Raw genomic sequence first — 26204 nt, 5'->3', positions numbered from 1 at the left:
AGTAGCATTACAAAAAGCATCATCATATACAAAAAAGTCTTCAAGCTAAATGTATAAATACAGGACCCACTGAGGATTCGATTCCCAAGGCTTCCATTGCTAAAATGGAAATAACCAGGATCCAAGCTCCGCTTTGGTTAGAATGCAATCACACAAGCAACAGAAGCACACAATTGGATTGAGAAAATACCTTGACTTAAGACTTCATTGCTTATGTCTTCTGAAGTTTGGCATTGAACAATGATACAACTTTGGCACAATACAGATTAAAATAGTATCCTTTAATAAACTAAGTACAAAGAAAACCACTCTTCCCCCTACCTGACATCATCTCTCCTTCCAAACAAATCTCAGCCATAAAAAGCCCAACCCCTTGGCACAGTTGTTCTCCTGGTTATATATTAATAAAAGGGCTTAGGTTTTTATGGCTAGCTCTGAAAAAAATTCCTCGTTTGTCACATCTGGGTCAAGTTGATGAGATAGCGATAGAAGTCTTAATGAAGTTACAGAGATCAACATACCACATACTTTGCCTCCAGGAAATCTGGGTCATCACCTGGCTCCACTACCAACTTGGTATATAATTCTAGTCATGTGGCTGAACCTCACTGAGCCTCAGTTTTGTAAAATAGGGATAATAACATTACAGCTGCCCAGCTCACCTCCTGTTGTGAGTCTCTAATTAGGTGACACTCATGCATATCTTTCAGAAAGTGAAAAAGGGCTTCTCGGGAGATCATGTATATTAATTCAAGTGAAGATTTGGAGGCTTTTGCAAGAAGTTTAACACAGAAAAGGGGCTAGTATTAGAACAAGGTATTCCAAGGAGGAAAACACACTGTTAAATCTTAGCACCAGCCGTTTGATAAATGATGCTTTGTATAAACAGATACATATAACATATGTGATACCTTCTGTCTTCATGAACCGAAGAGACTTTGCTCCAAATCAATCATATCTAGCAATTGGCCACTATCCTGGTCGCCAGCACATATGATACTCTGCTTGCTACTCTGTTGGTGATCAAACATGTCACTCTTAGGGGAAGTGCACGTCATAACTAAGAAGAAATAGGTAGAAACTACTGAAAGTCTCAGGGTCCGCAACTCTTACATCCTGTAGCTCTCCCCCAATGCCCTTTGTGCCTTCATCACATGTATATTCATGGACCATATAAACTGGAAGGGAGTCTACAAATTCCAACCCCATTAAGGCTAAGTGCTTAAGAAACATTTGCCCAATCAAAAAAATGAGCAATACAAAAATAAGAAACCCAATGACGTGTGCTTTAGAGAGTGAGTTAAGGAGCAGGACAGAATGTTCAACAAGTAACTGATACTGATCGATGCAGCCCATTGAACCCGAACAGCAAGGGTCTCAGCACCACTAAGATCTCATCTCCTCTCTCTAGGTGAACAAAGTCACAGATCTGCCATCCTGACATGAGTCAGCTCCCAGAGGGAAGACCTCCCACTGTGACTCAAGTCAGGCCAGGCAGCAGACAGCCTTCCACAAAGAGCCACTTCCATGCAGAGCCAGTGTTCCTTGTCAGGCAAAGCACAGGCTCATCCAGTCACTTAGAAACCAGCCCGGTGTGTAAAAGAGGCCTGGGCATTCGGCCATTTGCACACAGATCTGGCATTAGAGCTATGCTAAGGGAGCAGCAGAAACAGCAGGAACAGCAGTGCTCATCCCCTCTGGTAAGAAGTCCTAATTGTCATAGGAAGCAAGATCCTGGGCCCAGCAAGCAGGCACTTCCCTGTGCTTCAGGGTCAAGGCTGAAAGGGGTCTTTCCATCAGGTGGGTCCTCAGCAGTAACTTTCCTCCATGTGCTTGGCAGACAGGGCAGGGGGCCTTGCTGGCACCCTCAGGGAAGCGCCACATTTGACCTGAAAGGAATGAAGTGAGAGTGGCGTTCATTAACTCGCTTAGCCTACACACCAGCCCGTATTGACACACACCCTGGATTGTGGGTGTGCTTTGTGCAACTCACAACTATGCTTTCTTACATACCTACCGCACTCTTTTCCTTGCTTCCCTTCCAGAACAAATGGAAAAGGTCCTGCCTGAGTGCTTCTTCTTTCCCCTCTTCCACCAAGCCACAGATTCACTTTGAGAAAGACCACAGTGGAGCCCTCTCTGGGTTCTCAGTTCCATACATCTCAATGCTTGCATTTATATACTTAGCACAATACTCACCTGCAACACACACACGTGAACACAAGACACACACGCATGCACGCTCACACACAATTGTGGGGAGAGCTGCTTCTCAAAAAGGGGAGAATTGCCTGGATCAAGAAACACAAGAGAGACTGTAGACAGAGCAGCTGGGTTGGCAGACGGTTAATCCCAGGGGACCCCAGCACGGGCACAGCTGCTTGATAACTGATACCCAGATCGAAGTGAGGTGATTTATCTGAGCGAGTGGAACCTCCACGCTCAAGAAAGAGCACAGGCTTTAAAGTAAACCAATCTGTTTCTATCCTCACCTGCCATCACCAGCTGGGGGACCTGGAAAGAGTGACCTAAACTCCCTGAGCGTCAGGTTCCCCAACACCAGTTCATGGTGGTGATGATACACGTAAATGAGATAACATAAGGGTGGGCACATGCTATGTGCTCAGGGTCTGGCAGTAGCATTATTATCTAGGACCTTGGTTGGGGCAAGAAGTGGGGGCCAGTGAGAGGTTGTTTTCCCTCCTCAGCAGGTGTTTAGGCTCAGAGGGTATATGATGGGTTCCCCTTTTTGATGTGCTCACTGTCTCATACCATGAGATATCAGCCTTCCTCAATTCTGAAATAACGGGACTCCAGCATGGGACAATAGGACACTGACGCAAGATGGCCCCTTTTTCTGATTCAGCACCACATACACACAAGCATTCTTGCTTCTCAAAAATGGGGAGAATTGCCCACCAATATCCCCACACCAACCCGGGTTCCTGAAAACCTAAAAGGGACTATGCCTTGTACTTCTCTGTTACCTCACACCCAACTACTCATTCCAACTGGGTACCCAGAAGGAAGCTAGGAACCCTGGAATTTCCCACAGCCCCAGTCACTATAGAGAAGTTCGGTGTAAGATGGGGCATGGGCACCAATCCCAGGTACGTAGTTACTGAATGACCTCATTCCACCAGGACCATGGATGGTGACCCCTATGGGGTGAGGCAGAACAAGAGGCAAAGGGATATTAACACCCTTAGACATCCTGTATGTTCCAGTGACTTGTCTGTCTCCTTCCAGCAGAAGGTCAGCTTCATAAAGGAAGGGATTTTTATCTGTTTTGTTCACTGCTATATCTCAAGTGCCAAGATCCATGTCCACACCTGATAGGTGACCCATCAACACGTGCTGTATGAACATATGAGAAAGTCCCAGTTACCTGGTTTCATTTTTCATTCTCCAGCCATCCAGACACTTGCGAAACCAGAGCTCTTGGCCAGGGGATATGCTGGTGTGCTCAGGGTCTTCCGCACACAAAGCAAATCTAGGAGGAAAAAGAAACCACAGAAGTAGCCACAACTCTAGAGGGGAAGGTACATGACTGTGCATTGGCCAGATGGTGTTTCTGGATCCAAGGTGGACAGAGCAAGGAGAAAGGAGACGTTTTCATCATGCCACACCCTGACTCAAGAACCTTCAGAACGCCCCATTGCAACTACGAGCACTCTAAACCATGCCTCACTTTGACGTCTTCCACGATTCGGTTCACCCTGTATTTAATCACACATCTTACACCTCCTTCCCTCTATCTATCCAGAAAAGACTCTGCCTTTCAAAGCGTGACCTCTCTGAAGCCTCCCTGACTGCCCGAGCCCTGACCTCTCAATTTAATAGCAAAGCATATCCTCATATGTATAAATGTTGCTTTTGCTGCTCTAGTTACTTCTTACGGCATGGAGTTAACAATGACTGTTTCATCTTATTTCAATACATTATACACTGCCTTGAATTGCTTGTGGATTGCTATATATACAGTAGACTGTAAACTCCTCAAATGGAGAAACTCCAGTATACGGTGCTCATAAATATCCATCAACAAGCATAAGTGGACCTCAGCTGCGAGTTCAAATCAAAGATTCAGGAAATGGACAACCAAGATCACAGAAACAACGAGTGGTCTAAAAACCATTTCAACTATAACTTACAGCCAAGTCATGTGGACTACCCCAGCCTTGGTGGTGTGTGGTTAGCATGACCCCATGAACTAGACATGTGTGGGACACCTGACCCTGATGCTGACCTAGAGGACAGAAGCCATGATGAGAACAGCTTTAAGAACCTTTACCCGGAAGCCCAAACAGCACATAAACATACAAAAAGGTGACCAGTTGTATCACAATCAGGAAAAAAATGAAAACAACTGTAGGGGAGCAATTCACACCCAATGGAATGACAAGACTGTCCCACCAAATGTCGGTGAGGCGAAGGGGAAAGGGAAACTGTTACTCTATGGCTAAAATTGAGAATTGGTCCAAACACTTTGGAGAAGGAATTAATACCTAGTCAAGCTGGAGAAGACATATACCATAACCCAGTGATTCCATGCCCCAAAGAAGCCCTCCACACAAGGACAAGGAAAATGTCCAAGGATGTCCATCTCAGCACTACCTGTGACTGCCAACAGGTAGCAACCATTTAAATATTCAGTAGAACAATGTTGAAACTACTGTTTGTACAATGATGTTTACATACAGGAGTTAAATGTGAATAGACTCAATCTATACCTATTAGATAAATTTCATAAACAATGTTGAATGAAAAAAAAGCAACTTGTTAAGGGATATATCCATTCATGTAAACTTCGGAAACTTCCAAAACAATTCTCTATGCTGGTGTGGATACCAACAGAAATACGAAAGGTATAAAAATCATGAAGTTGCTAAAGACACCAACATTAGTTACTGTTGGAAGATTTCATACTTTTGGTTTGAAAGGGGAGGAATCGGACATGGGGAGGGCACAAAGGGCTTCAACTCTATCTGTAATGTGTTACTTTTTTGAAATCTTCTATCTGAAACCAATATGAAAACAAACTTACATTTGTAAAAGTTTCAGTGGTTCATTACATTTGAAATATTTTATAAAAATGATCATCTTTCTGCTACCATCCCCCACCCCTCCCTGCAGGCACAGGTTGCACTTAGGAAAAAGACACACAATTATTTAGCTCACAGCCTTGGTGCTAACAGCTCGCTCCAGCTAGCACTCCCTCCAGGTCATAAGTTTCTAGACCAGAATCACCCAGACAAGGGACCCAAGCCTCTACTCTCCCAGCCCCCACAACCAAGCTATGCCAGAAGTGATGGATGGAAACTGTAATGGAGAAAATGCCAGATGAGGTACAAAGAGCTTGGAGGCTGCTTCCTACCACCCCAAGACTGGCAGTGACCTCCCAGAAGTCTGCCGAAGGATTTGACCAAGGAAGACCCCTCTCTTGACAAAGGTCTTCCAGACTTGCTTGGCTTCTACTTAGAAAGAAGCTGCGCAGAGAGTCAAGACACGCTTTAAGAGCCTCATAGATAAAGGCCTGGATTTTTCATGCTAGGCTTGCTGTTAACAGACGTGGGGAAACTGCCAGCTGGCATAGCACAGAGGATTCTCTGTTACTTGACGTCAGGATCCCACCCCATGTCCTTGACTCAGAGCTTCCAAAGAAGAGATCTAATGCTCTGAAAATAGTAGGCGAGGAAAACCAGGTCCTCCCACAGACCTCATCCCAGGGGCTCCCTGGACTTGATACTCTGGTGTGCTTGGCACAGGAGCAAGCAAAGACTTTTGGTTGCGTGGATGCCAGAACAAGGCAGCACTCCTAAAGAGCTCTGTCTAGGAGCAGGGGCCACCTCCCTTCCTCCAGGGCCAACATGGGGCTTGGCAAACAGAACAAAGCCTGAATTCCAGCCCCCACTTGCCCACCCCTCTGAGCCGAGGGCCTGTGATCAGGGCACAAACTGCACAACAGTTAACAGAGGACTCGCTCCAGAATTCACTTTTCCTTGCAAAGGTGCTTGAGGGTTTGCCCACATGCTCTGGATACAGAAGGCTTGAAGGTGCTTGCTTAGCAAAGAAAAGGACGCTGCGGAGGCATGTGCCTTCTGCTCACCACTGACTGGGGCCACAAAGGATCAGCAGGCACTTACTTCCGCTGTGTTTCCCCAGACTTGATCCGGATGCGCCTGATATTTAGTTCCTGCTCAGACTTGCGGGTTTGAGACAGGTAGTTGCGAAGCTCCTTCCACAGGTTATACCAGGACTGAGATACTCCCTCCCAGGTGAGTTTGATCTTCAAAAGGTCTCCCAAATCCTCCTCAGTGTAGACCAGGAAGGTGTTGGTGGCATTCAGCTCGATCTGCTCCACTCTACAAGGGGAGAGAAAAGCTGGTCTCCCTTTCCTGCCACACTGAGTAGGGTGAAGCAATGATAGCACCTGCTCCCCACAGACTGGAGAGAAACGAGTGAGAGGTCCCTCCTCCATGCCATCCACAGTCCACCAGCAGGACCAAGGTGGAAGCTCAGCTGTTCTCCATGCTGACATAAAGATAACTTTGCTACAGCACCCCAGCTAATCTTACCAAAACCATTCCTGAGCACCTCCCTATGTACAGAAATGAGAAAGCACAGAGAAGTCACATCCTCACTCAACAGTAGCCTCTTCCTCTCAGAACTCTCCTGCCTGCCCCTCTCATTTGGCAACTGGGGAGCCTACCTCACCCCATTTGTGTGCATACAAACCTGGTCCTCCAATTAAACCCTGAGCCCCGAGAGCGAGTACTTTGTTGATGTTGTTTTACAATCCCAGCATTACTCAGCATGACGCTTTGTACCTTAGGCATGCTCACCAAATATATAGATTGCTGTCTGCCCTTCCCACAGATGATTAGACATGGTCCAGGAATGATGTCTATGATGTTCCCAATTCCCTAAAACCACAGGTGTCAGGTATTGTCTGAAACAAAACGGCACTTTCTGCCCAGCTCATCCAGCAGCTTCTCACGCTGCTGATCTATCCCAGGAGCTTCCCTCTCAGAAATGTTTTGGATCAAGGGCCTGGTGGAGAGCATACAAAGGGACAGAGGACTGCAGAGGCTGCTGGACCCGCCCACTCCTCCCCCCGGCACTCAGACTACACTTTCCTGCTCCTGTTTGCATGCTCCTGCACTTTTTCATTTTGAAACCAACTTGTTTTCTGTCCTGACCCCAGCAAAGGGAACTTGTAACTTACATTTCCAAAGGCAGACTCTGGGAGTCTGCATTGGTGCCATAAAGGGTAACATGAAAGGTGGGCTCGATTTCTGCTATGCTCTTGTAGCTGAAGACATGGATTTTCATCTGATAATGATACACTGCAGAAAAGGCAGAACAAAGACATTTGTGAGCCTTGCTTGTCATCTCAGGGCACCCTGACCCAAACTGAGTAACGCAACATATTTGAGTTTTTATGGACTGTCATCCTTTTGGTCCAGCCCAGCCTTCAGCTTCTCTCTGGTCTCATTCTATCCAATGGCATACGAAGTTACTGAGGTATAAAAGAAGGAGCTCTGAACTTGGGGTTCGGGAGACCTTTTGGGGATTGTGGCCCAGCTACTTTCCTACTGTGTAGCCTTGAATTAAGGACCAAGGCTCTTTAAGCCTCAATTTCCTCATGTGAAATAACACCCACCATAGCCACAAAACCTTATGGTTTTATAATATGTTATAAAAAGGCAAGATATCCTTTTGAACCCCTGTTCGTCCTCCTTCAGATTTATTGTGATGATCAAATGAAAAAACTAGTATGTAACCACTTTGAAAAGTTCAATGTAAGAGAGATTTAAGATATTGGTACTATGATCATGGAGTAATGATTTCTATCACAAAAGGAGTCCCCACCATTTATTTTTAAAGATTAACTTTCCTAGGGCATGCGCAGTGTAATCTGATTTGCCGTGATTTGAGTTAACTCTGCCGGCCGTATCTCTTGGGCTGCGGTGTGCCTGTTCCACAGCATAGTATTTAGAAGGAGGGTAAAGACAGAAGTCCTGCTTCAGGGCACTGTGGACACTGAGGGTTACCTCTGAAAGGCATGCCCGCCCGGGTTTTTAGGTACATCTTGCTGTTCCTCTTCTTCCTGGTTTTCTTGGCGTTGTAGCCAATGCTATTACAACGGTTGTTCCGGCAGCTGAGACAGATGCCCTTTTTGAAGCGGTTGGAGTCGGTGCACTGGAACGCAAAGCTCGGCTTATCCTGATTCATCAGGGAATCGACAAAGAGGTGTACAGCCCGCTCGTGCTCACATTTCATCACCTCTGCGATTGCTGCAGGACGGGAAGACAGAGAACACTCAGGATGAGCCACTTCTCGGTGATTTGCCTGCTCAATCCGTAAGTGCTGTGTACCTCATCAGTAATAACTATTTTCATTGTTGCTGTTAGTGCTCTTGTTTGTGTAATTCTTAATACATGCCCAGTGATGTGTTAGACTCCCATTAAGATGTAGAAGAACTGAAGGTTATTCCTGCCACCTAACAGCTTGCTCTCCAGGTGGGAAGATAGCACTAATACACACAAAGCAATAAAAAACCCGAGAGCACATATAATAGGCACTAAATAGGGTGATGAAGACCAGTGGTGCCGTAGGAGTCACTAATTCCTGATAAGGTGGTACAGTCACAAAAGTCTGGAAATGGATCAGATGCTAAACATCCCCTAGTCCAGGGCTCAGCAAACTACAGCTTCCAGGCTGGCCACCTGTTTTTGTAAATAAAGTTTTATTGGAACACAGTCATGCTCATTTGTTTATAGATTATCGATGGCTCCTTTTATGCTACAACAGCAGAGTAGAGTGGTTGAAAGAGAGATTCCATGGCCTGCAAGATCCAAAATATTTACTAGCTGACCCTTTAAGAAAATGTTGGCCAACCCCATTGTAGTTTAATCCTTTCAATTATAGATTATGACCCAAAGGCCCATGAAAACGAAGCAGTTTGCTCAGGATCATACAGTTGATTGTAAAGTTAGGAGTATAATTTGGATTTTTCTGGCCCATAGTACATCGTTACTTCTTGTAACCAGAGGGTAAAGCCAATAGTTCAAGTAAATCCTGGGACCTTAAGAAGAGCTTGGTAAGGCCACCCCTACCCCTTCCTCACTAACACCACCAGCCTTAGGAAATGCCGTCTTCCCATCCTCTAAGGCAGGGCTGAATTCCCCTCGCATGGACCTTGAGGGGCTACTTGGATATTACCACATTGGGAGAGGGCAACAGTCTCTGAGTGACAGAGTAGGACACCCAAGGGCACAGCATCAGACTGGAGAGAGCTGATTGGGTCTAAGACTTAGAAATGCTACCAGGATCCAGTGAGAAACCCAGGAAGGGATTGGTCACTGGGGCCACACCTCCATTTCAGCAGCAAATTCAGTTCATCCCAAGTCTCCTGGGAAGAGGCTCAGGCATTCAGAAGATAAATGGTAAATGAATGGAGAAAGCATCTTGGTTTTACTTGGTTTTACTTTACCATGTTACAAAATATGACATCATATGTGTTATAAAATATTATACAGCCTTCAAAAAGGATAAAGTAAGTAATCTATGTGCTCTGAAGTTTATGACCATCCATAATATATTATGATTGAAAAAGGAAATTTGAAGAACAATGTGATTTTGAAAAATATAAGCACACATACACATATAAAATAAATCTGCAAAGAAAAAAGACCGGAAGGATACACACTAAACTGTTCATTCTTATTGGCTACTTCTGAGTACAAGTCAGAGTGGGAGTGGATGGTGAGGGGGAAGTGTTATTTTTTGCTTTAAGCAATTCTATGTTGCTTGATTTTCTTCAACAATCATGTATTTGTTTAGCTTTTCAAAAAATTCATCAATAACTGTGACCTCAAAGTATGAGAAAGCAGAGCGGAGACCACGGGAAGGCTGTTCACAGGCTTGGAGGATGATGAACGGCAGCCAGCGTTGGAGGCCCACTGTGGGGAGGAAGTGGGAATAACAAAATGAATGTGGCCGGGAGCTCGAGCAGCTCTGGCTGATTTAGGAGGAGATGTGATAACTGAATCAAACCTCAACATGAAGCAGAAAATAAGGAACTCACTTCCATATGCAATTGACTCCAAGATATCGTTGAATCCACAGCCCGGCTGGTAGTCACCCCCATTGGGGTAAATGTCGATGTGTCCCACGGGCATCTGAATCCCGATGCTCAAGCCGAAGGAACGCGTGAAGGTGTGGAGGACGTCCACGAAGTCTGCGTCGTCGGGAGACAGCCTCCTGTGAATGTCCACCCCTTCAAACATGGGCCCAGCAGGATCCAAACCTACAGCACAAGGGGAAGCCAAGATCAACTGTGTCAGGGACTCCGAGTCATTCCGTCCCGGTGTAACGTTAAGGCCGTGTGTGCAGAATGAAACTGTCCTCCGAGCCCAGCCCCATGAATCTATCTGGCAAGCATGGGGCTGGCAGTCCAGGAACTTCCAGGGTCTTCTGGAGCCTTTACCTGTCCTGACACCTCAGCTGACTCAGTAAACCGGCCACAAGCTTCATCCTGACACGCAGTTCCGAGGAACCACGGACTGTCAGAACTGAAGAGTTCTAGAAAGAACTCAGGCTGGCTGAAACTGAGCCATTCATCCTATTTATTCTACCACTGAGGGCCTTTCACAGCCTCAGTTTAACAGGCGTTTTACAGAATAACTAAGCTACCTTTATCTTCTGGAGGGAAGACTCAGTCTCCCCAAACTGAGCTATTTGTGTTTGGACTTAATCCCCCTCTTCCTTTAGTGATGAATCCAGTCCAGGGGTGGAATGGCAAGAGTGGGGTGGGGGGGACACCAGATATACTGAGAATCCATATCCCAGGCCTCCAGAATTCCTCTATTTTGCAGCTGCAAAGAGAAAACCTTCTTGCCTGCAAACTTTCTGTATTGAACAGTCAAGCATCTCTGTACAAAGTACTGGTTCTCACATTTGAAACACCACAAATATTACTGGGGAGCTTGTTACAAATTCAGATTCCACTTTGAAGCTACAAAACGCTCTAGAAGGATACACCAGCCCCCTGTTACCTGTGTGGATGTGTGCTGGGGGAGAGGCTGGCGAAAAGAATTGGACAGGTAACTGCAACTATAAGAGAGACTTCCACCATCTTTTAATTTTGGACACACATAAATGTAAAACTATCCAAAAAAGAATTTGCAAACCATAAAATACAGATTCCCTGACCCACTGGCAATTCCGATTGGTAGTATAAAGCCCAGAAATATATTTATTCCCCAGGTGATCCTAAAAGTACATGGTCTATAGGCCAGATTTTGAAAATTCTCTCTATGCTTCAGTATCATCTATAAAATAGAATCTGAATGTCTTAATTCACGCAGTTCATGTGAGATAGTAAGAGAGTAAGTCAATGTAAATGTCAATGTAAATACTAGCTACTGTTACCAAACCCAAGTAATTATGGGAGCTGAATTCATACCAACCTAGAAGGCTCCTTGCACTATAGACACAGAGAGAGAAAGTTAAGACAAGAATATATGCAGCAGCAGAAGGGGGTCCGTTTAGTCTAGAACAGTGCTTCTCAGCTGGGAATGGTTTTGCTTCCAAGGAAACATTTAGCAATGTCTGGAGACATTTTTGGTTATCACAATTGGGGGGAGGGTGAGAGAGTCTACTAGCATCTAGTGGGTAGAGGCCAGGGATGCTGATAAATATCCAGCTATGCTCAGGGCAGCGCCCACAACAAAGCATTAACTGGCCCAAAATGTGAACAGTGTCGAAGTTGAGAAACCCTGATCTCAAAATACCTAAGCAGGGAGGAGAGGTGACCAAGAGCAGAGTCATAAAAAGGAAGAGCTGGGTAGTAGGACTGTGTTCCCCAGAACCCAGTGCCATAGAACCTGGGAGCACATGATGGGGCTTGAGAGGGGGAATTTTAGGATAAACAAAAGGCAGAGCTATTGTCTACAGTGGCCAGTAAACTTGTGGAACTCATTACTCCTGAGAACTGGTAGAGGTTGAAAGTCTAAATCGTTTCCAGAAGAAGTTTAGATGCACATGTGTAAGACGGAGGCAAAAGGGTGTCCAGGCTGCTTGCAGGCTCATCCCCAGCCCAGGACCCAAAAGAAAGATGGCACAAAAGCAGTGTCCTCCCAGAGTTGCCCATGATTACTCATTTTTAGAGACTGCAAGGACAACAGTACTGATACAAGCAGCCTCTCCCTGCTCTTGCCATGTCCTCTGGAGGGGAAAAAAAAAAGAAAGAGGAACATTCTGCTTTGTAACCATTATGAGAGAGGGGCTCTTTGCTTGGTGTGAACAGAAGTCTCCACCAGACAGTCAGTGCCATGGAAACCAAGCTGCGCTGCAGGAATGCAGGCGGCTGACAGGGCTTCTCGCCAGGCCGGCTGGAGGCCAGGCTGAGCCTTCATCTATCCAGACTGACCTGGCCTGACACATAGCCAGGGCCCATGGGTTCTGGGGAAAAGTTGCACAATTTACTTTTTAAATTACGAATGGGAGAGAGAACTTATGCCTTCCAAAAAAAGAGAAGATGGAGAACCCCCCCTTCTTGCATTCGGCCAGACTCCTCCCAAAGTGCTCTTTCCAGCAAGTGGAATACTCGTACACACACATGCATGCACACACATACACACACAGGAAACCCTCTGCATCCGGGCCTGACTAGGCAGAGCCTGCTACACTGCAACAGCTATTCTATCTCTACTAACAGAAGAGAGGCAAATGTAGGATAGTGGTTAGGCGCAGGCTCTGGACTCTGACAGGCTGGGTTTGAATCCCAGCTCTGCCACTTAGGGTACAAGATCTTGGGCCTGTTATATAAGTATTGACATAGTTTCCACATCTGTAAAATGAAGCCAAAGGGACTCCCTCTGCCTAAGTGCTCTGTGGCTCAGAGATAGCATAAAATACCTTAATTTATTAAGGTATTTATATATTCATTATTTAATTATTTAATTTATTAAGGTATTTATACATTCATTATTTATTCATACATTAACCACTTGACATTAGGTAGCATCTAGCCCAGAGCCTGCAGACTGGACACTTAATGAATGAATTTCTCGAATGAATGAACCTGTTTGATTATTTATTTATAACTAACTAGACACAGGTTCAATTAGAAATATATGACCTCTTCCCTAGTACATCACAGACTTCTCTCGACAAACTCCAGTCCACAGTCCTCTGATCCAAGCAAGACTGGGGTTCAGGTATCCCTGTGCAGGCTCCAGGCTTAGGACCCCCTGGGGCGTCTGCACAGCAGCATCAGTGGCCTCAGGACCCTTCAAGCTACAGGACTCCCCAGTCCCTGGTCCTCTGACCAGTCGGGACCACCTGGTTCCCAACCAGGTCCATGAGAAGTCCAAGGGGAGAGGGAAGTGCACAAGCCTCCTCCATCAGACATGTACAACAGCATGTGTCAGGTCAGCCAAATACCCTGAGGTGCTGCTTGGCAACTGGACAGAGGCCACTCCTTCCTGTCGTGCTCACCCCAGGCCTCTGCTCCACAGAAAAAGGCCAGAAAGAAGGGGCTGCACTCAGGACATGCAGCCCCCATGCTCCCGGCAGACAGCACAAAGAACATTAGCATTCTCCCAACGAAGCCCACATCTCAGCAGCTGCCACCCAAACAGGCAGGGGGAAGGAACTGGAACACTCACTGCTCACCAGCCCCATCTGATTTGAGATTCAGAAATAGGGAAAGGGAGGCTTTGCAGTTTGTCCTTGTTGCCAGTGGCTCTCTGGTGGGGGCCTGGGATGTGCTGGCCTCCACCAGAACGGCCACCCCGACCCTAACATCATGCTTCTCTTGGGGGCCAGGAGGAGGTGCTCAGACAACAGGACCCAGAGTGGCTTGAGGTCGAACAGCTTTGCACCGGCAGTGGGTTAATGAGCAGTCATGCGTGGCCACCCAATCACTGCCCTCTCAGACGGCTCAGGTCCCGCGGTCTTGGTAAACAAAAATAAAGCTTTCAAACTATGCTGAATCAAATCATTGGATCGAAAGGAGAGTGTGCATGTGCACACACAGTAGACTGAAGTCCAGGACGATGATTTAAGGAGAGCCACTAAAACCTTACAAATACATATTTTTAAAACCTCTACCCCACCAGCTTACTGCTGCAACCGGAAATTCCACCTTTAGTAAATCATTGTTTAGCTAAGGATGCCCTTCTACTGAGTCCTGTTTCAAAGTGAAAACACTGCTGGGAAAGAAATTGATCAAGTATTTCTAGGTGAGCAGTTGGGCCCTTAGTATGTCGGGGATGAGGGGAAAGCTGGGAGTGAAGACAAGTAAAAGAATGCTGGAAGGATAAAAGTTTAGGGCAACCAATTTGCCATTCATTTTAGCCTAGAGGAAGCCCTGTGTGTGTGTCTGAGCGGGCTCTAAAATGGGAAAGCCAATCTTTTCCACTTTTCACAATCATTAAATGATTTGATCCAAACTCTCACATCAAAAGCTCACTGAAACGGAAAGCTCAATTTTCTATTGACGATCTAGGTTACCAATACCAGAAAGGTCTCTTCAAAGACAAAGTTGAACCACCCATTCTAAACAGGTAATTATCACTAATAAGTATGCCAGCTAAACATTGGAAAGAGACTGTTGGTGGATGAAATAGAAATCAGAGGCAGCAGTCAAACCAGGATCTATCACTCACTCTTTTCCCTTGAGGTCCTAGAGTATCATGGGTGGAAGTGGGAAATGAGTCCCAGAAGCTTGGAGGCCAGGGTGCCACCTCACTTCTGCCCTTTAGTTATTAGCTATTTGCCCCTGGGTGTTTCTTCACCTGTGGGGCCAGACCAGTGGTTTTCAAACGGTGTTCCCTGGTGCTCTGGGACCCTGCGATTCCTCTGGGGAAGGGAAAAGCCCAAATAGCAAGGCGAACACTGCCCACCACCTACCCAGCTTTGACAAGCACAGCCCTTCTGTCTGTTTCATATACTGGGTGCTGCACAAGTTTGATTTAAGAAAGGGCTCCGTGACTAAACAGAATATTTGAAGAGCTCTGGATCAGTTGTTCTCCAGGTTTCTTCGAAAGCTAACCCTCTACAGTTCACCCATGCTGCCTGTCTGGTTCAGAACAGCCAGCTTCTCAGAGATGCTAAAAGGAGCTCAGGGACGAGTTGTTAGTGGAGGAAGCAGAGCTTACCCGTGATTCTGCCCACCGTGCCTTTCACGAAGTTGCCAGTGTACCCAGCCACGTGAGCTCCAAGGCTGTACCCGATCAAGTGAACATTCCCAAGAGAAAAATCCTCCTTCTCCTGCAGGAAGTCACAAAAGTCTGTGAGTGAGAAGTGTGGTCCTGAGCCCACAGAGTCATCAACAATTCAGTTCAATCACCATGAGGAGGAGCCAGAAACAGGGACTTCCAGGGGCACAGCTGGCTTTGCTGGCACTGCAACACAGATGGGACATAGCCAGGTAAGGGGAGGTCAAAGGACTTGGTGGCACTTCAAATGCCAAGTCCTGGGAGCAGGTTGTGACGAGGAGCTGCGTACCTGACCCTTCCCCTACATGTTTTCTGTTTTTTCCTGGCCTTATCTAATGGGGGGAAGGGTGGCAGTCTGGAGGTCAAAGCAAAGACTCACTGGAGCCAGTGCCACCCACAGGCTATGACAGCATATTCCTCACCCGCCCTCTGAGGCCTCAGGATCTATGTCCGCACAAGCCCACCTTGCATCAGTCCCTGACAGGGCACTCCACCAGTGGGGGGTGAGAAGGTGGGGATTTGCCACCATAGCTCAGGAAACAAGCTCTACAAAACCACCTAGGCTGAGGAAATGCCGAGAACCCTGACTAGAATTCTGACATACTTCACCCGATTCCGTGGACAAAAGGAAGGTCAGGCTGGAATTGCCCAGATAATCAGGTCACTTTGCCAATGCACCCCTGCCTCCAGGTAAGTCCACTGATCTCAAGCAAATGATTAACCTATGAAAAGTAAGTTTAAGACCTCCGGATCTGTTTCTCACACTTACTATTGTAAAGGAGGCGTTAGGCTGCAGTTGTTTGAACCAGCCCACTCTCAGGACAGCCACCCTTCAGACGCAGGAAAGGACTTCAGTAGGTTTGTAAGAGTACAAGCCAATCTGGCTCCTGGCCACTCCCAACCAACCTCAGGGGATCCGTTTCTCTGACCAGCAAGTAATGACCAAGAAGGCAAACATTTTTCCAGCAGATAAAGTAATAGGAAAAATCCAGAGGTATATCAATAATTAAAAGGCTCTCTACAAGTGCCAGCTTTCAAGTATTTCAAGCAATACTTAGTTCAGTAAAGCGTTGAATCCCAGAGATTTTGATCAGACATCTGATTCACGGGAACACAGTCTGACCTGTATATTCTTATATTCTGTATATTCTGTATATTCTGTATATTCTGACCTGTATATAAGCAGGTTTGGGTTCAAGATGCTGCTCATGATGGAAGATGACCCCTTTCATCCCGTTACCTGCAGCCAGTTGAGCATCCTCGCGATGCTATGTCCCACCACCCTCGTGTTATTGACAGCGTCTGTGTAGAGCTGGTGAGCCAGGGGGAGCCAGTCAACCACCACGACGTTGGCTTCTTTCTCTCGTGTCTGCAGGGCCGACACAAGTTTGTACAGCCAGTTTTCAAATATGCCACTCATCTGCAGAGAAAATAGGACTTATAAAAAAATTCCTCTCTGGGTTTCAGAAATCCTAATGAACTTCATGGACTTCAGTCCCGTGACCCTCTTCCCAGCTGATTCCAGAACCTTCATCTTGACTGAGCAGGGATCAAACATTTGCACATGAGCAGGACCAGCAACAGGCAGGATTTCTACGTGGATGTTTGTCTTCCACAGCCCCAGGTTTTCCCATCAAAACTTTCATCGCTGCTGCCCCACTGTCTGATAGGGCCCCAATGAGCTATGCATTGGTGGCAATGCTGGCCTACGGTTAGCCTACGTCCCTACCACAGTCAGGCAAGTGGCCTGCTCCATCATTCAAAGACGACTGGGAAGGGTTGTCCTGGAGAATTAGCTTCTCTGTTGGAGATGCAGGAGGATGCTGTCCTCTAGGGAAACCCAGAGTTAACAAATGACCCCTTCTCACAACCCATCTCTGCCATCCCGCTTGACCCCAGAGTAGGGAAGCTCTGTCCCAGGAATGCCAAATTAGAACTCAGAACACATTTTCCCACAGAAACAAAGTACAAATGGCGACAAGGTCTAGTTGTAAACCTATCCACAAGTACATCATTAGACAAATAGATTTTCTGTGCCTGGGCTGGGAATCCAAATGCCATTTACAATCTTGCTTCTATGGGAAACTGCTGTTCCAAGTTCCAAACAGATTACAAAAGAACTTTCTGGAATGCAACCCATTTGTAAGTGGCAGGCAGTTTGTATTTGCATTTTGACAGGAGGCCTTTAAAAGGTTCAAATGCACGATTCTAATCGTGGGCTGTGGAGTGAGGATAGATGGACAGGCTTTTAATCGTCTCTTCAATCACATTAGGTAGGTAGGCACCTAACCCCTCACCACCCCAGGCCTGACCCCAACAGTTGGTGATAGACCTAAAGACCTAGAAGGCGTGTAACGGATATGAATTTCTCATCATTAAGAGAAGAAATGTCCCCTCCCAATGAGCCCAGGCAGAAACCTGCTCACTTAATAGTGCCATTTTCCTACAGACTGTCATTATATGAATGAACAAATCCCTCACTGGTCAAAAGCTTCTGAAGCTGAGTGTTAAAGCCCTTTTCTGTTGAAGTTTGTCATGGGTCTTTCCATGTGAATTGCTCAGCTAGGGCACATAAAGAGCCCCAGTGCCTTTAAACGGAGCTATCTCTATGCAAACAGGAGGGCACCATGCCAACAGCGGCCAGCAAGCCAGGCCAGCTGGCTTTTCGTAGATTCTCTGAGCCAGTCAAGTTGCTTCAGTTCAGCTCAGCTCTTACGGAGGGATGGCCCCCGTGAGGCAGTGGTTGACCAATGTAATTAAGTGTAATTAGAGGGGTTCTTAAGAGCCAATGGAGCTGGGCTGCTGCCCTCAGGAGAGCCACTTTCTGAAAGCCCTGTGTGCCAGCATTAAATACCACCCTGCTGGAGTCCAGATTGCCCCCTCAGCGAAGTGCCCATTACATTCTTCACAGCTGTCTAAAATACAAGCAGCCCACAAGAAAAGAGGGGGGGAAAGAGAGTGGAATCTGGAAGCACCAGTATTCTTTTTAATTGACCCAAACAAAGGAAACCAAATCTTGCGTAAAGCTACAGAGCTCCCTCCCCCAGACTCACCGTCCATCCATGAATGATGAAAAAGGTTTTGGCTGTCATGTTGAAGCCACAGTCTTCTAGGGGCTGGTTGTGGCCTAGAGGGAGGTCGCATCCTTCATGCTCTGGGTCCTCGGAGGTGCGGAGGTTGAACCTTACACCGGGTTTGGCAGCAGCCTGTACATCCCTGCCTTTGTGGAGTTCACCTGGGGGAAAAGAATGGAGTGGGTGCATCTAGCAAGCTGGAGTATCTGGGGTCTAATTCTAGTGCAAACTTGAGTGAATGACTTGACCCCTCTGGGTTGTAGTTTTTACATATGCTGAATGGTTCCTCCTTACCTCCCAGAAGAATTGCAAAGACATTATAAAAGGGAGCCATCTCATCTACATTTAAGAGTATTAATTAGTCACTAATATTAATGACCGTGACTCTGAAATAAACAGGTGTCTTGCTTTTCTTTCTCCTTCCCTCTCAAGACTAATTTTCCTTCCTTCCCTCAAGGTATTCCTTTTAGCGTATGGGTCCTCAATTCTTTTCCTGAAATACTTGGGAAGAGCGGAGTTGCAGAATGCAGAAATCTTCACATTTTAGAAAACATTAGGGTACATATACCATGTATTATAGAACACCCCCAGCAAGGCATTCCGCATTCATCAAATACACTAAGAATCTGCAGGGGAATACATGACTACTCACACTCGAGGGCAAAAAGAAAATTGCAAATAGCATCCTGTCAGTTCAGGTCAGATAAGGCCAGGTCAGGCCAGGTCTTGCTGCCAGACAAGTTACCAAATTTTCCAATTTCGAGAGATTTTGCATTTTGGAATTGGAGGTAAGAAGCTGTCGACCTATGTTCCCCTAGTGTTCCCATCTTGATTCCAGCACTTAATCCAGAAACCTCATGCATCCTCGCTGCTCCTGGCACTGCAAGCAAAACCACTCTCTCCAGGTCCACTGCTCACCATCTCCTAGATGGCACTGCTCCCAAAACACAGCTGATGTCACTGACGGTCCCTATGGCCTTTAAACACTAGATGCTATCATCAACACCCTATTTCTGACCGTCCTAAATGAACCTCATCCTGCACTCTTCCAGCCATCCAGGAAACCATCCCTTGATACCAAAAAAAAAAAAAAAAAAAAAAAAACAGGCTAGGAAATTAGAAAATTAAACTCTCCTGTCACTTGGAAATCAGGGGGAAAGATATCAAATGACCGTCCCAGGAGTTTCATTTATCCCAGAGTTAAGAAGCAAATGGAATCATGGAAAGAGAGACCAGAGTCGTGGAAAGGGGATCGGTGAATGGGGGCAGGAGGAGGACAAAAATGAACCAGATGTAAAAAGGATAAGGTTCCAGAAAATGCAACTAAATACACATGAGCAGAACTTTGTCATTAAAGCAATGAACAAAAGCCCCAACCAGCAAGAAATTTGAACCACGGACATAACTAGCTTGACACTTCCCTAATTTCTACCCAGATAGCTACTCACAGAGACCAGATGGGGAATTCTAGAAGAGAAGGGAAAGGAGTCTGCTGTCTTCCTGGGACAGATTGGTGGACAAACCCACATATTGACATAAAAGGTTTGCCTTAGCAGCTGGCTTCTCTGACCCGAGTTCTCCAGCTTTATTCCTACTACTCTCGTCTTGGTCACTTCAACTCCAGAACTTTAGGATTGATCTTCACCCAGCTGTCCGCATGGCTCAATCTTTCGCCTCCTTCAGTTTCTTGCTCTCAGTAGTCAACTTCTCAAGGAGAGAAACTTGATCACAGATTAAAACTGCACCCCCTTCTCCCACCAGCACTCCATACCTTCCTCCTTTATTTTTCTCCATAATACCAAGCACCAGTTCTGTATTTTAATTAGATTCCTGTCTGGCCTTCAGCCACTGAAATGTAAGCTCCATGAGGGCAAGCGTTTTCACCTGCTCCTAGAAGAGTGCTTGGCACTAAGCAGGCATGCAGTAAAAACTTCTTTGAATGAATGAAATGGCACACAAATACGGAGAATCACAAACACAGAAGTTGGACAAACACACTCGCATTTTACAGGACGGGAATTAGAGATCCCACCTACCACAGGTCACACTTCTTAGCAGAGAGCTGGGGACATGCTAAGGAAAGCAAGGCGATTTCCCATTCATTCATTCAAATTAATCTTCTCACCCATTGATATGCTGACATGGACTGATATCATTTGGCCCAACCTCAGCAGAAGAGTAAAAGATGAAATAAGAGGGTGCAGTATAGGGGCTCCCCTGGCACTCCCTCTGGGTGACCCTACCCTCACTCCACCTGGGCAGGCTTCTTCCAGTGGAAGAGACTGCCATGCAGAACTCAAAAAAAAGAAGAGCTAGTAGCCAGAAGGAGGAAGGTGAAGAGAGAGGTAGGAAGAGGAAGAGCAGGTGGGGCGGGGAGGGATGAGGGTGGAAAGAGTATAGGGGAGGAGGAGGCTGGCAAGCTGGAGGAACAAACCCAATAGCTTCTGGGCACAAGTCACTCACCAAATGCTCCCTGCCACTTCAGCTCGCAAAACACCTACACCGAGATTAAAAGCAAGAGGGGCGCCACGCGAGAGAGCTTTCTGACGACCTCCTTGACTCGCAAACCTCCAGGTTCAAAGACGAGGACAAGGGTGAAGAGCTGCGGGCAGCCAACGGGGCTGACTGGACAGCCCTGATTAAGGGACCCAAATAATGGAAGAGGCTGGGGCGAGAGCGAGCGCGCGAGCACACCCGCCAGCGTGCGGGCGACTTTCGGATGCCGCGCTAGAGATGCCCTGGTCAGAAGCGCCGAGCAACAAACGACCTGCAACGCTGGTTAGAAGGAGCAAATGGATAGCGCAGCGAGAAAGGAAGGATTTCACAGGAAAGAGAAGGGACTGAAGAAGGGTAGGCAAGACAGAGGGGGCCCGGCACAGAAAAGAAGTTGGGGGGTGGTAATAAAAATAAGTGCACGTTACCTTGCAGCGGTCCCTCTGGACCAAGGGGTGCGGGGCCTCCCGCGGCAAAGCAACAATAGACGCCCCAGAGGCAGAGCAGAAGAACGAAGTTTCTCATCCTCCCCGCCACGCACCCTTCCGCGAAACAGGGCTTCAAAAACAAACATACAAACAAACAAAAAAACACCTCTTGGGCTCTCGGGGTCTCCGGCAGTCGGAGCCCGTAAGACCCTAAATAGGCACCTTCCCTCGACCAGAGAGTGGTGGCCTGAGACACCTGAAGGTGGAGGTGGAAAACTTGGCTAAGTGGAGCGGCGGGGCGGTGGAGGGAGTGTGAAGAGGCTTGAATGAGAACCAGAACCAGATCTGCCCTCACAGATGAGCCCCGCGGTGGAAGCAAGGGCTCGCCACTGTCACACCGCGAGCTCCCAGAGAGGTAGGTTTTTTAAACTATCGGAGTCATCTGACCCATCGCCAGATGGTGATTTGCATAATTTATTCCCCTCCGGGGACTCGGATTGGTCACACCTTCGTGACGCCAGAACCGAGACTCCCCAAAGTTTGAATGAAAGCGCCGCACACCCTCCACGTGGACGCTCCGCTCGCTCAGCCTTGCGTTCGCCCCCGCCTGCTCTGCAGGCTCCGCAGGCTGCCACGCTCCCTGCTTCTCCTAGTGCCCACTCCTGGACCCCAGATTCTTCGCTCTCCCTTGCCACTGCAAGGGGTACATTGCCTCGATACCCTGCGCCCAGGGGAAGGAAGGTTATCCTCTCCAAAGCGCAAAGCCACCCCCGCGCCGGAATGTTCTCTCTGCACCCCAGACCAAGGGTCCAGGTGGGGGAGAGCCACCTGATCGCCCCTTTAGCCCTACTCTTCTTCCTTCACTGCCTCCCAGCGAGGCCCTCAACAGGTGCAGACAAGCGTAATAGGACAATAACCGGGCAGAGCTGAGGGACTGGGGACGGTGGCCGCGGCGTCAGGATCACACCGACCCTTCTCTGAGTCCTCGCATCCGCCACCAGCTGCAAAAGTCGGAGCAAGCCACTTAACTTCTCCAAGGTTGTTCCTTCGTCCCCGATACCTGCGGTAACAGTTCCTGCCGCTTCGGGGTGTTGGGGCGAAATTAGGAGATGACGTAGGAGCAGCGCTCCTAGTGCGGCGCCTGCCACGTGATAAGCGCTCTCTTACCTTGGGGGTAGCGGACTGGAGGGATACCAGGCGACGCCCCCCAAAAGGAACAGTGAGCTGAACTCGGAGGTCTCAGACGCGTGACCAGCGCGGAGTCTCGGCAGACGCGCCCCAGCTACCTGTTGAGTGGAATCAAGCAGCTTCTTCCTCTCATCATTTCCCCCTCCTCTCCTTCCCTGTATTGATCCGCGTCCCGGCTTCTCCCTCAGGTCTTGGGTCCTGGCTCCCGCTCCGTCCGCGGGACCCCGGGACCGAGGATGGAGAGCGCCAGTGAACTTGGCCCAGAACCCGCGTCTGGCGCAGGGAAGCGCGAGCTGAGCCGCGGGCTCCCGAAGGGCGGCGGCCGGGGCAACCGGAGAGCGGCTGCCTCACCAACCGTTGGGGACGCGGCGGCGGTGGGAGAGGTAGAAAGTGCCGCCGCAGGCTGCGCACCGCCATCGCACCGCGTTCTGCCCGGCTGAGCGGGCTCTGCAAGACTGCACCTTTGGCCATGAGTAACCCCGCGGTCGCCAGGAACCTGTCCCGCTCCTGCCTGGGGAGGAAACCGCCCCCAGCAGCCCCGCGTTCCTTCCTCGCTGGTGCCGGGGCCCCAGCCTGCAAGATCTGTGTGGGGAAACCAGTCCCGAGGAGCAGGTCCTGTTTCCGACCTATCCCGGTTCTGTTACTCCAGCTGCCAGCGGAGCACGCTTTGTCCCTCCCCTGTGCTATCCTTCATTAACAAGAGGCAGGCTGGCTTTAGTTTTTGAGTGTAAAACTCAATGGATGGTAAATGATACTGCCAGGTATGTGGCTTCTGACCCTCTCCTGCTCTCCTAGTCTATTCGCAAACTACAAATATAAGTCAGATATTACTCCAGTTTATAGATGGAAAAAGTGAGTCATGAGGACAGCCTGCAAGTTTCAAGGAAATCTTGTCAACCAGGTCTCTCTCCTCTGCTCTAGGTTTGATTTGGCCAGTTGACCTCTAAATGCAAGCCCTTAGGTGCAATGTCTCTATCTCATCAGTAGCTGAGGCAATGGGTAACTATGACTCAAAAATCCCCTTCTCTGTTCTGAGTTGCTCAAAGCCATGGTCCCCAGAACCTTAACAAGACAGTGTAGAGGGTGTGTGTTGGGGGCCTTTGTCACGGGTTAGTGAGATCCCCTACAGAAGCTAGGTATTCCTGCAAAGTTGGTTATCTTGCTGAGGGGGGAAGGAGCAGGTAACGGGGAAGGGGGACAGATTCAACAAAATCAACATCCTTTTTTTTTAACTGCCAAGGTTATGAAACCATTTAAGTTTTATTGCTGGTTGGTTAGAGTGCCCTCATGTGTCTCTATGTTAAAATATCATGTGAGAACTCTCAAAGGACATAATGAAATTACAATCACATTTAATTACAAAAGCATTAAAGTAATGTATCATCAACTGCTTGCTATTCATCATACTTGCCTGAAGAACCACAATGAGATCTGGGAAGCCTCCTGTAGGAAATCCCTGCCTGGAGAGTTTCACCAGAAACTTCTGTTTGTGTAGCAGTCAAATGTCAAGGTCTCCGGCTACTCTAGCAAAGAACTTTGGCCATTCTTTCTGGCTGCTCAGCATCTGAAGACACCTTCCTATGTTAGAGGAATGAATCCCTCTCTTGTGAGAGGAGCCTACTTTCTACTACAGAGGCTGAAAAGCAAACATACACCATTCTAGCCTCCCTGGCAGCTATTAGGTTGGTGCAGAAGTAATGGTGGTTTAAAAGGTTGAAAATAATTGCAAAAATCGCAATTACTTTTGCACCAACCTAATAGAATTCCTTATTTAAACTCAGCCAACCAAACTCTGCACTGGAAGGTAGCGAGGATGGAAACACTCCACTCTCCCAATGGGGCAGCCAGCTCAGGCTCTCGGTGACAGCAGTGGGGTGGGTCATCACCAGATCAGTCTACCTGAGTGTATCTGCCATGCCTGGTTCTTCTGCCCTGCAGAGATGGTGGTTGCTAACCAATAGCATTTTAATAAGTTCCTGTCCTGTGTAAATGAGCCAGAGCCTCTATTGCTTACAACTAAGAAGATAGCTTAGTCACCAGATGCTTAATGAGCAACTACTTGGAATAAAACAACTAGGTTGAGCACCCCTAGGTGAGTGGCACCACCCCATCTTGCACCACCCTCCCCTTCTCTCTCTGCCTTCCTGCCTCACTGGCCTTGTCTTTAGTTCCCCTTTCTGCGCTGTCCAATACAGTCCCACGAGCTAGCTGTGGCCATCAAGCACTTGAAATGTAGCTAGTCTGAATTGAGATGTGCTCTGATGGTAAAATACATACCAGATTGCAAAGACTTAGAATAAAAATATACATTAAAAAATACTTCATTCATAATTTTTATGTTGATTAAATGTCGAAATAACAAAATTTTGGATATACTAAGTAAAATCTATGCTAAAGTTAATTTCATTTGTCTCCTTTCATTTTTTATAATGTGTTTGCTGGAGAACTTTTAATTACACGTGTGGCTCATATTATATTTCTATTGATCATTCTAAAGTGTCGAGATTTGGCCTTTGACCTAGTAAATGCTAACGCATCTAATTTCAGATATCTGCTTGGATCCCATCTTCAGAGAAACTTTCCCTGACCCCTGGCCTAGGTTTCCTATGTTGACACAAGAAATGTCCAAACTTTAGAGAATTTTTATAAGAGTTTATTTGAGCCAATCTGACAACATATGCCAGGCAGCAAGATCTTAAATGCTCCCAAGAATAACTGTTTGCACTGAAAAAGTGGTCACATATTAGGAGGGGTCTGAAAGGGGGTATTTCAAAGGTGTGTTAACCTAGATTCATAGAAACAATGGACAGGGCTTGCTTAAAGCAAAGATAAGCCTTTTACTAAAGAAGTTATATGACTGGAGTGTGACTACCCACCATGGCCTGCTTGTTAGGAATTTATGACCAGATCACCCTGTGAGGTTACTCTCCATAGAACCCTGTTTTTGTCCACACCTATAAGCATGTTCCATTCTTGTACAGAACTTACCTGCGTCTGTAATTAGACATTATTTGTTTGGCTATTTGATTAATGTCCATCTGCCTGTTAGAATATAAGCTCCACGAAAGCAGCAACTGGGTTTCTTTTTGCTCATTATTCTCCTCCCAGAACCTGGCATAAAGCCTGGCACATAAAAAGACCTCATTAAATATTTATTAATTGATTATATCAATGAAATGTGTCATGAATCTCGAAGAAGGGGACAAAGTAATCAGCTTTTGCTAAATTGATTTGACCACAGAACTCTCCCTTCACAAAGGGTTTAGTGAAGGATCAGAATCTCCAGGAACACAGTTTGGGAAGCACTGGACCAGGGATTGTAACTACAGAGGAAGTTAACCGAGCCTCAGTTTAAATCTCCATTTGCAGTATGACCTCAGCTCTCCTGTGTTGAAGGTATAAGTAGGCTTGTTTTGGTGTTTTGTTGTTGTTGCTGTTTTATGTTTCCCTTGTCCTCTGCAAATCACAAACTCCAATTCCTTGAATTCTTCCACTTAGAAGACATCTAAAAGGGGCTGAATAATTCTCCTTAATAAAGAAATTTTTATGCACATTCATGCACGCAGTTTACGCATATATACAGGCATGCAGCCAGTGAAATAGTGGGTTTAACCAGGGGTTGGTGTAGTTTGAAGGAATTTACCTGAGAGAACAGACAGGCCTGGCACATTTCTTTTTGGAGACATAGTGCACGGTAATGGGCTATATTATCAGTTAACCCAGAGTATGAGACCCAGTGAAAGGTTGTCAAGTCCCACTCACCGCTGCCCCCGACCCCCCCAAAAAAA

The 26204-nt window shown here is 47.1% G+C and overlaps 1 protein-coding gene across 1 annotated transcript; it reads right to left on the bottom strand.

Moving 5' to 3' along the window:
• Positions 1 to 21610, bottom strand: LIPG (lipase G, endothelial type). Its single transcript, XM_033135637.1, has 10 exons — positions 21229 to 21610; positions 18287 to 18468; positions 16474 to 16653; positions 15174 to 15285; positions 10094 to 10315; positions 8058 to 8300; positions 7229 to 7349; positions 6147 to 6365; positions 3389 to 3493; positions 1 to 1889 (listed from the first exon to the last, which is right to left on the bottom strand). The coding sequence occupies exons 1-10, from the start codon at positions 21323 to 21325 to the stop codon at positions 1868 to 1870; spliced, it is 1503 nt and encodes a 500-aa protein (XP_032991528.1). The 5' UTR covers positions 21326 to 21610; the 3' UTR covers positions 1 to 1867.
• Between the last annotated feature and the right edge of the window lie 4594 nt (positions 21611 to 26204).

Source organism: Rhinolophus ferrumequinum, chromosome 19, assembly GCF_004115265.2.
Source record: "Rhinolophus ferrumequinum isolate MPI-CBG mRhiFer1 chromosome 19, mRhiFer1_v1.p, whole genome shotgun sequence".
Lineage (NCBI taxonomy): Eukaryota > Metazoa > Chordata > Mammalia > Chiroptera > Rhinolophidae > Rhinolophus > Rhinolophus ferrumequinum.
The sequence above is the reverse complement of the archived record's forward strand: the minus strand, read 5'-3'. Positions and strand labels throughout refer to the sequence as shown.